General features: G+C 40.7%; 1 protein-coding gene across 1 annotated transcript; it reads right to left on the reverse strand.

The window, feature by feature from the left end:
- Window positions 1-3952: 3952 nt before the first annotated feature.
- On the reverse strand, window positions 3953-8916 carry LOC308385291 (histone H1-like; the record flags this gene model as incomplete). Its single annotated transcript, XM_080864131.1, has 2 exons — window positions 3953-6461; window positions 8902-8916. The coding sequence occupies 2 exons, from the start codon at window positions 8914-8916 to the stop codon at window positions 5967-5969; spliced, it is 510 nt and encodes a 169-aa protein (XP_080720257.1). The 3' UTR covers window positions 3953-5966.
- Between the last annotated feature and the right edge of the window lie 2334 nt (window positions 8917-11250).

Below are 11250 nucleotides of genomic sequence, written 5' to 3' on the forward strand. Positions count from 1 at the left end.
AAGAAAGAAAAATAGAGGACAAACGTGGCATGCCTTAAAAAAAAAATCTGCAGCACTTTCACAAAAGATTGCCAAATTAATGTCCATGTGGCAGGGGTGTGGTCTCTGGCCTGCTGCTGCTGCTGAGCTTATGGGACAGTGCTGGGATGTCAAAGTGGACAGGTGATTTTGATGGGATTAGTGACTCTCTTCCCTTTTTATAGTGACAGAGGAGACTGGCAAGAGGTGAGTGTATAAGTATAACAATCAAATCATTTTCATTCTACTCATGTTGTGTAAATATCGACACTTCACCAAGTTCTTTTAATTCCTCAGAGGCATCCGATGGAAGACAAAACACTGCTCAGTTGACCATTTAACTCTTTATTTCTCTTTCACATTACTTCTAGACGGGAGATGCGTCCTGCATGACACACTGCCACGGATCTCAAAATGTTGGTGTGCCCCTAAAAGTTTAATTACAGAAGCTCTCTCATTCTAGTCTAAACAACAGTGTCTCATTAACTTTCCACTAGAGATGGTCCCCTCTTATCTGCATTTTCCCAGCATGAGCGACCTGTGATTGGATTTCTGTCTTTCTTTTTTCAGTCAGTCTGCTTTTTATGTTCCCATCATGCACTCTGCTGTCATTTTAGAAAGCTGCAACTCCCACCTGCCTCTAGATTCATCTGTTCTGAACCCTCCACTCACATGCAAACATATTCCTCAATCTCTCAGTAGTTCCCTTGAACATGAAGCAGTTTATGTACTCTCCTTTGGCATTGTCTGTTCTGCTTTGTTCTTATCAGTTCTGATATGCGTTTTCTGAGACCAGTGGCTATTTTGAGCTTCCTCTCCATGTTTGTGTGTGTTTGTTTTTTTTTAACATAGAAGTTAGGACTCTGCATTTTTATTTTTATTTTAAGGAAAAGTCTTTTGTTTTGTTTTGTATTTCAGCAACAAAATAATTGCATTAGAGCCAATTACCCAAAAACATAGTATCAATTCAGTGTATGAACCCCCCCCCCCCCCCCCTTCCCCCCAAAAAGAAAACAGAGGACAAAGTGGCACTTCAAAAAAAAAAATCTGTAACAGAGGGGAAAAATTTTTTTGGAGGCAAACCATTTTAAAGCAGAGCCTTGAATGCTGACACGTCTTTAGACAGTTTAATAAGATTGTGTTACGATTGCGCCAACCAGCGTGCAGCCTGTTACAGTCTGATTCTGATTCTGATTGTTGACAGTGTCAAATACTGCGCTCAGGTCTCGAAGAATTAAAACTGTACTTTTTCCAGAGTCAGCAGCGAAAAGCACATCATTGAACACCTTCAGTAGAGCGGACTCTGTGCTGTGGAAGGCTCTGAAACAGACTGATATTTATCCAGAATATTATGTGTGTCTAAGAATGAATATAATTGGTGGAGGACAATGATAGGTTTGTAGCTTGAACCCATCCGCTGGAACGTTGAAGACAATATAATTACACTGCAAAGCAAGACACAAATAGGCAAGCTTCATGTTACTCGTGCACGGGAGAGAACCGGACAAAGCGCCGTCCCTTCGCTTGACCCCAGTTGCTCTCGCCCGTTCTCCCGTACCACTGTTCTTTTATTGAGGTTACATGAATATGCATAAGTTCATTAACATATGACGTCTACATACACACAAAGAGTACCTTGCCTGTGTGTGTGTGTGTGTGTGTGGACTGCTGATCAAAGGGTCAAACATCCTTGGTCAGGGAGAGGGTAGCCTCCCCCTCACCCTAGATGGTTCATCCTAGATAACATGGTGAGGAAGTCCTGCAGTTCATCTAAACAAAGAGCACTTAGACTAGAACAGACGCAACTACGTTAATCCTACCATAAAACAATAAGACACGGTATGACCTCTCATGCTCCCAAAGTGCTGTCTAATACACACAAAGTTTGCAGACTATCAAGGATCAAAACCTCTACCAATCTACAACTAATTACAAAACTCTAAGCATATATAAGTAAATATTTCTAAGCATAAATGACAATCAACAATACAAATCTAACATTTCCCCCCTTTTTGACCTTTATGCTTGAAAAGTTCCCAGGTATGAATACCTCATGTCTGACAGTTTCAATGCAAACATTTTTATACTCAGCATATGTCAAATCACCCTAAATTACTGAAAAGGTACACAGTTTAACAAATGTATTAGCAGTTATCCCATTCATTGATCTCATCTCATGGCAAACTGCATCCCACAAACAAACAAAGAAATTGTTAATTTAATAGTGAAAATAAGAAGATAACATTTTCAAAAACATCTCAGCTTGGTGGTGCTTCCTCCGGGTGTGCACATCACATGTCTCTCTGCAGAGTGGTTTAAGCTCTGCAGGGCGTCATGAATGTCTCTTCCAGTTGTTTCCATCACTGTCCATAGGACCAGAGTCCAAATGTATGTAGAATAGACATTCAAACATACCAGTTGGTTTTGTTGTTTGTCAACATGGGTCTCAGCTCCCATCCTGTGGACGATCCTCTCAGGCACTCCTTCTCGTCATGCATAGTCCTGATTTTGGGCCTGCTGGATCTGTCTCTCTTAGGTGAGAGTTGTCATGTGTCCATCTCCTCTGCCTTCCTCCTGGTTCAGCTGTTTCCGGCACCAGCTGGGGTCCTATAAGGATGAGCGTCGTAGTCAAGGTAACCAAGAGGGTCCTGGTCGCACACAGGTCCGTCACGCCTCGCACTTGGTTGCCCTAGAGCTGATCAGAGGCTGGAGGTTGAAGTGCGAGCTTACCCTACGGGGGCTCAATCAGCACTCCCCCCTCACCACTGAAACAACCAAGTGTGAGATTTCTCTATTGTGCTGTCTTGAGGGTGCCGGGGTTTCCTGGGACCTCGACCTCTTGCAGTGGCTCTGATAAATCCAGGAGGGTCTCTCGCTATTTTGCAGGCAGTTAAAATGGTCCTTGCTGTGGCTCCAAGGTCTGATCTCATGATGGGCCCCAACCAGCTCGACCTTTGACCTCAACCACTGCCTGGTCCTGTCAGCTATGCGCTTCTCACTGGGCCTCTGAAGATTTCTCAGGAGATTACTGCTGCACCTGTATTTCCTTGCTAGGAAGACAAACTATTTGGAGAGTATGTCAACAATCATCAAACCACATTCTTTAGTTCAGTGAACTTCCCTTATAGGCCATCAAAGCCTCATCTGAACATGGGTGCACCACTTGCATAGGTTTAATATTTGTAAATAAAATGGCTAATCACACAAATCACTGCAACAATAATAAAAAACATTGTTTAATGTTAATCCTTGGACCCCTCCTCTTGACGCATGGACACACCCATGCGTCAACTCACCAAACCTGGATTCCTGTCTTAAAGAAAAAGATTAGCTAGATCATATCCCAGGCAACATCAGGGCATCTCCTCCCCTGGAGCAGCACCACCCTGGACCTATAATCCTGCAATAAAAATGTTAGTGTGTTTTGCATATTAAGTTTGCTTAACACCTGGCTCTCCCAGGAGCCTGCATACACACCATCATGGCCTGGAAAGCAAAATCTGGAAGTAAAATCAAACTTCATACCTGTAAACAATTGTATCATAAGAACAAGAAGCATTCAACATCAGCAAGACAAGTGTCATGTGCAGGTTTTCTCAAATCAGTAAACTACAATTATTTTCATAAGTCGCCTCAGACATGGATCATCCCATGTACTCAGGCAACATTAATGTAATCGGTGACTGCTCTTAAGCAAAGTCACTCCACTTATATATTACTATGGGCTCAAAGTGGCCAGCTAAGAGCCCATATTCAACTTTTCCATAAACACTGCATCTCCTATCTGTTTTTCTCATGTCACTTGTCCGCTTCTGCCGAATCCTCTACACGCAGTCATAGAAAAACAAACATTAGCAACACAGTGACCATTGGTGGTCAGACGCAGGTCGACAGGTTCCAGAGGTGCCATAAAAAGACCATAAAATTAGCCATCTATAGCTGTGGAAAGAAGTAACACCAGTTTTCAACACAGGAAATTTCACACATGTTATTCACATTATCAAAGTAACCTTCACATTTTCCCATCAACACAATGCAACAGCATCACCACTCATAACCTGTAAACACAGTTTTCCTCACACATAAACCCAGAAATCCTGTAGTAGGAAAAAACATCAACCAGTTGTCCTGGTATAAATCGCATCATCAATTCACATGAAGAACTGGCATGCTGTAAGAAAAGAAAATGCAAATATTAGCGCTTGCGCAGGCGTATGCATACTTTGTCACAGTTATCTCTGTGAGCAACACAAGCCTATGAATAACACACCTGATAAATGCACAGACACAGAAAATGGCATTTAAAAGGTTAAATCATCATGCAACCTCGAGTGTTGCTGTCATCTTTCTGCTCCTGTAAAAGGAAACACATGGGTTCATCTGCACCTTTGTCAGGTGGGGGTTAACTTCACACAATCATGTTCAGTCAGTCAGTCAGTTATTTTAAAATTCTTACTCATTCACTCAGTGGTTCCTTCTTTTGCTAATTGTGGAAATTATCATCGCATTCGTTTCCACGCTCAGCAAAACGACGATATTTCAAAAAGAAAAATAATTTAGACTGGATTTCCTCATTGAATCCTTTTTGGGGGGGACTCTCATTTCCTAATTGTCCCAAATAAGTGGCTTTCTCCTGAGCCCATTTTAAATGTGGAGAAACTCACTTGCAACAATTTTCTTGACGACGTGTAACGCTTTTAATTCCCGACTTGCAGATCTGCTCAAAGAAAAGAAATTCACAAGCAAAAATCAGTGCTTGTTCAAAAATGAAAAATAAAAAATAACAGAGATTATCAAACCAAACTCTCAGTGCACTGTGAAAGTATCAAAATAAAAAGGCCTTGTTAAGTCATGACACAAACTCCTCATCATCTTCACAACAGGAGAAGAATCATCAGCTAGATTCACTCCAAACCAACCATCAACTGCACAACACACAACATAACCCTAATGTCATATTAGCTATGAGTTTAATCACCCGGTCTGTGCTCTTCACTCATTTAAGCCACAGATCTATTTTATTCAATTTTTCCTTTTTCCCTTCATCATAAAACATGTGACATGCTGTCATGCACTTCACAAAAGACGTTTGTTCTGACGTATTCAGAGTTGTGTATCTAAATACAGGATTCACTCGCACATCAAAACAGGAAACTCAGTGTTTTAGAGTCTCCACTCTAACAAACTCCAACACATCTCATTCACTCGTGCTAGAATTCAGTCACCTTTCATTAATCTAAAACCCAATCAAATAATTTGCATATCGGCTATTAACCCACTAAGTTGACAGGACAACAGAAATGCATGTTCAAAATGTTATCACTAAAAGAGAATTTCCCTCATACAGTAAATTTAGTAGTAAACTTGTGCTGCATCAATCAAGCAGGAAGCTTCTCCCAATTTACTATATTAACACTAAATTTATTATCTGATCACTGGTTGCTCAAACCAGAATCTTTTTTCCCACAAAAGTTTAAATTGTTGTCCTGCAACCTAGAGAGTCAATTTTTTGCATTGGATAAATTCAGCATTTGATAACAAGTGTCTGCTAAATTGACACTATTTTAACACTGATGAAAGATAACAAGATAATTTTCATTACATGTGTTTGTGTTATTAGGCAGGTTTAATGCATGTCTGTGGAGCTGCATATCCAGCAGAGCATGTTCTTAAAGCTGCCTTTCCTACACACTTCTCTGCTATTATTTAATCATTTCTTAACTAATGTGCTGTGAGTCCACTGGTCTTTGCATCACACGAGGTGACTTGGACAAGATGATAAACAGACTCACACGCTTAAGATGTTGTCTAATCTTCATAAGCTCTCTTGTGTTTGTGTTAGTAGGGTTAATGCATGTTCTGTGTGATTCTGTATATGTTTGTATATGTTTCAGACTCCTTCACAATTTTCCAACTTAAGCAGTCAGTTTTCTTTTTCCCCAGGTTTGCTAACCCAAATTTTGATTTCCCACATTTAATAACAAAATTTGTGTTCTCACCACTCTCACTATTGTCCTCTGCCACTTCAATAGTCCAATAGCAGGCAGTTTCTCCTTCAGCTTTGTCCTGTCCCTCCTCTGATGCGGTTGACTTTGTGCTAGTGTCTGAAGTGCTGCCGCTGCCTTCTTGGGCGACTTCTTAGCAGCTTCTGCCGGTTTCTTGGCTTTGGCCGCGGCGGGCTTCTTGGCTTTGCTCTCAGTAGCCTTGTTCATCTTGAAGGATCCGGAGGCCCCGGTGCCCTTGGTCTGCACCAGAGTGCCCTTCGCCACCAGGCTCTTGATGGCGGTCTTGACACGGGCCTTGTTCTTGTCCACATCGTAGCCTCCGGCAGCCAGAGCCTTCTTGAGAGCGGCCACGGACAGGCCGTTGCGCTCCTTAGAAGCGGCCACGGCTTTCACGATCAGCTCGCTCACGCTGGGGCCGACCTTCTTCGGCTTGGACCTCTGCACAGGGCGTGTTTATGATGGAGCTTTTCCGACCACAGCCGGCACATTAAGGGTCCATTTCTTTCATGTAGCTATGGTCGCTAGCCAGCATGCTAGCCGCATGTGGCTTGCCGAGTCACTCAGTCCTTTCTGAACATGTTGACATGCTGCCGCCGCCGAACCTGGCCTCAGATCCAGCAAGCTTAGCGCGCTGATCTCCAAAAGGTCCCGAAAGCCAGAAAGACGTCAAATAAATGTCTCGTTCTAAGAGTTCAAACAAAAACTCCTCTTCACGCCGCCATCTTGCTCGCCCCTCCGTGGAATTCATCCAATCAGATAGGAAGATGGGTTTGCTTTTCTTCTCTGATGCTGTTTGTCCACATTGCTGCTGCTTTGCTGGGACTCTTTGCTCAGGACTTGCTGCTGTCTCTTTATCATGTTATTGCTTTGGAGCTGCATTCCTTGTCTTCAGGGAGGGGTGAGAGCTTGCTTGCTTGTGAGGTTGAGAGACACATGGCACTGTAAATAAGTCAGCCAGAAACTTGGCCTGCATGTTTCCAGTGATGTTAAACTATAACTTTCTTCCAACTGCTGCATGTGGAAAATTGATTCAGGTCTGCTTTTCACCTGAAAGTGACAAACTAAGACATTTCATTATTATCATCACTGCTTAATCAACACACATCTCTCTCTCCCTCTGTGTTTTTGTGAACAGTCTTTTCTTAAAAGCAGAAAATGAAATTGTAGTTGTTTTTGGCTGATCAACACAAAACCTTTTTCCTATGATTTTTCTTTTTCACTCTTTTTTTTTCTTTTTTTCGTTACAATAGCTGGTGACCTGCAGAATCACCGCTCTCACTCACAATCAAAGGCAATTACTTTTGCACAGTGCACAAAAACACTGTGATGTCAGACACATTCACACTCACTTTTTCATCTGCATAAATAAACCATATGGCTGGAGATATGTGCCATGGTGATCCATAGGCATGATCACACGTTTATTTAATTATTTTCAACCCAACAAAACAAATAAACAAAAACATGATGCTGATGTTATGAACACTCTACACACAAGTCAAGATGCAGGAAAACTGCTCACGGAAACGCTGCACACTCTCTGTTTCCCCCTCTTTGAGTAGTTCCCAGACAGCTCTTGATCTGATAATGTGTAGCTTGCTCATCAGCTCAGAAAAAAAACTGCAACGCAACATCACACAGTAGTTGCATGCTCTGCCCACAGCGGCAAAGTCTTACACTTTCATATTCAACACAGCTTCTCCATCATGTACTTTTAGATGTTTCATACATGGTTCAGCATATTAGTTGTTTTCACAGGTGTGCTCCATATCTCAACAATGGCTCATAACAAGACGACAGTCTTTCACACAGGTCAAGTGCCTCTATGCACTTCATTAGTTTAAATATTTGCCTATATCACTTCTCCTCATATGTCATCGTACTGAATTTAAGCAACCACACGCTTAATGTAGATTACTTTTAACAACTATCCACCTCAATTACGTCTATGGTCTGGCACACAGGCTGTTGTCGATCAGGGCAAGCTAAAGAGTTAACATTTTGTGTCAGCTGCCAGGAGCAAAGTCCAGCACAAACGTCTGTCTCCCTCCAACTCACTCTTGGTTGCTTAGAAACCCATGATAACAACAACAGTCGGTGTCACAGACAGGAAACAGCCTACTAAACATAATATTGTTCTTTCAATATTATGTAACCATATGACAGCCACATGTGCTTCTACTCCTGGTGTTAGTCCAAAATAGCGAGGGTTGCATCGGGAAGAGCATCCAACGTAGATGCTATGCAAAATAAAACATGTGGATATAAAGAATGATATTTCAATGCAGATCAGCTCAAGCCTAGATTAACTCCCCCTGTTGATATTGTTCAACATGGTGCGTGTGGAAAGGAAAAGGAAAGGGGAAACGTTGAGAGCCAGGGTCAAAGTATAAACGGAGGAGTGTGGAGGTAACAGTCGGGACTCTAAAGGGTCTAAAGGAAGCAGCTGAAAGAAGAAGAAGATGACTTAAAAGAACTATGTCAGAAATATTTCACATAAACAGTCCAGGGTTCGTACGGGTGCTTGAAATCCTTGAAAATGTCTGAATTTTAATATTGCCTTTTCAAGGTTTGAAAAGTGCTTGAATTTCAGATGTGGTGCTTAAAAGTGCTTGAAAGTGTAACTGTAGTTCATTCACCACAAATAACTTTCTGAATGAATAGTTTTCTTATCAGATAGAGAAATAAAATGAGTCGCAAAATGTAAAAGCAAAATTTCCCCGCCTGGGCTGCCTTGTCTGTTTCATCCCCTCCCTCGGACACTCGGGGATGAGTGCGCTATTATAACTGTAGGTTGCTGTTTTAATGAGTGTTTGATGGAAAACGACAATGGCGGAGTCACATGATAGGCGAGTGCTAGTAAATAATTTTCCAGTACGTGTACGTTACACATGCTATTTTTTAAAATTATGATTATTATTTTGCTATCAAACTCGCTGGAGAAATGATTGAAATGCACTGAGTGTGATGCAGTATGGCAACACTATTATGGGATATGCTGTGAACTTAGGTAACATTACTTAGCAGTAATGTGAGTTAATTTACTCAAGTGAAAGCTTTAAACATTAGCCTAATACATAACTAGCCAATTTAGGCTTTCTGGTTAACCCTCTGGGGTCGACGGACCCAGAGTCTCCATTTCAACTTGGGTCGAACTCGCGGACTTCAAACTATATACCAGTTTTTAAATTGTGTTGATAGGTCATGTAAAACTGAAGTTTTTTGAGGGGGGTTTCTGAATAAAACAGTGGCGTTTACTCCGGGAAGAAACGGTATAAACGGCGTTTTCTATGGAGAGCGCTAGCAAACACGCTTTGCTTGTGAGTAAAAAAAGAGAAAGAAAAAACACTTTTTCCCTATTGGTGGAAAAATGTACCATTTCGACCAATCAAAAAATGATATGGCAACATGTGGCATTTGGTTACTTGGGAAGAGGTGGAAGTTTTAGGAGTGACCGGCGACAGAGAGCGAGTGAGCGAAAGAGAGAGAGTGTGTTTTGATACGTGAGAGATTTGTGACGTTTACCATGTTTGGAGTCTCAAGTTAGTGTGTTGTCTTGTGTAGTTAGTGTGTAGTGTAGTCGTTGTTTTGTTCTACTAGTGAACGTCACAGTTGCTGCAAAAAAGCCACCAAAGGCAGGTTGCAGTGTAAACGCTGAGTGACACACCTGCTGTCAGACCTGCAGGTTTATCCCTGTGCTGTTCTCATCTGTGTTATAGTGGACACAAACTATTTTTTGGAGTTGCATAAATAATTTGTGTGCCTTCTTATATGATGCAGAACACCTGATTGTTCTGTAAATAGTTTGAAATGGTTATATAAAAAACGCCTTGGCCGTATTTGTAAGTAAATAGTACCATATAACTTTGTTATTTGCAAAACTTTTTTTTAAAAATGTAACATTTCTATTTGCATTTCAAGTTATGAAAATGATTCGTTAAACATGCTTGTGGTTTTTACAGTCAAAAATATCACTTTCTACTTGTATTTTAAATTTTGTCTGAATTTAAATAAATTGTGCTGATACAGTTTGTCAAAATGAGAAAATAACAGATTGGCAAGATAAACAGTTTTTAAAGGTGAAATATAGAGGCCAAATCAAAAGTAGTCAAAAATGGCCAATTATACCCTGGACCCCAGAGGGTTAAAGGCTAAAAGTAAAGTTGTCACCAAGTACTGTTTATATTTGTGTGTATTGCTGCAGCTTTTTTGAGTATTAACTTGGTGCCTTTGGGTGAAACAATGGTAATATGAGGGACCGATCCATATGGTCACAAAGAATAGCCACTTGTTTCTGTGCTACCAAAGTTCCCCGGCTTTCATTCAAAATGTGTTTCTGGTCAGCACCTGCACATTAAACTACTTAAACATTATAAATGTCTTCAAGCTCACACTGAGGCCTGTGGGGCACAAGTACAGTACACACATTTATATGTGTATTTGTACATGAATATTTCATACTTTAAGGCTTTCTGTTTATTTAAGGGAGATAAACAAAATACATTGGAATTGTACATAATAATAACACAGATGATAAATTCAATAGATTTTAAGTAGATGCTTGTGCATCCTTAAAGTCTTATATGTTGAATTGAACTATGTGATCTGTTCAAAGCCTCCCAGTCAGTGCTGTTCTCCATGTTCTCCTGTCTGACTGTACATGATGTTATTAGCACAAACACTTCAAATGTGATCATTTAGGACTCCAGCAATAATACAGACAGCAATGTAGTTAGCAATAGAACAGTTTTATTGGGAATTAACTTAAAAAACAAACAAACAAACATATGTCTCCTATTTTTTGTCACACAGGAAAGAAGCATCAGTATCTGATGAGAAGACGCATTTATTTAGTTTTTTTTTTTCAACAGGAGAAGAAAATCTCTAACAGTTGATTTGTTCACATTTTCGCATCTTAATTTTTAAGTGGAATGTGCATTTCGAGTTTATACACTGTGTATATAAGAGGACCGTTTCCTTTTGCAGTATTTTTGTGTGGTGCATTTTTAACAAAAGGGGAACAAAGGAACAAAGTTCACCTAGGATGATTTGTTTAAATACTGAGGTGATGCAAATTGAAACATGCATTTTAACGGGGGGGCTGGAAAAGCTTGAAAAGGGACGTTGAAAGTGCTGAACGTGCTTGAATTTGATCCTGAAAAAGGCATATGAACCCTGACAGTCTGATGCATAATGACATCAGCTGTCCTCTCTTTAACAAAAAGCG

Source organism: Rhamphochromis sp. 'chilingali', assembly GCF_963969265.1.
Source record: "Rhamphochromis sp. 'chilingali' genome assembly, chromosome: 18".
NCBI lineage: Eukaryota > Metazoa > Chordata > Actinopteri > Cichliformes > Cichlidae > Rhamphochromis > Rhamphochromis sp. 'chilingali'.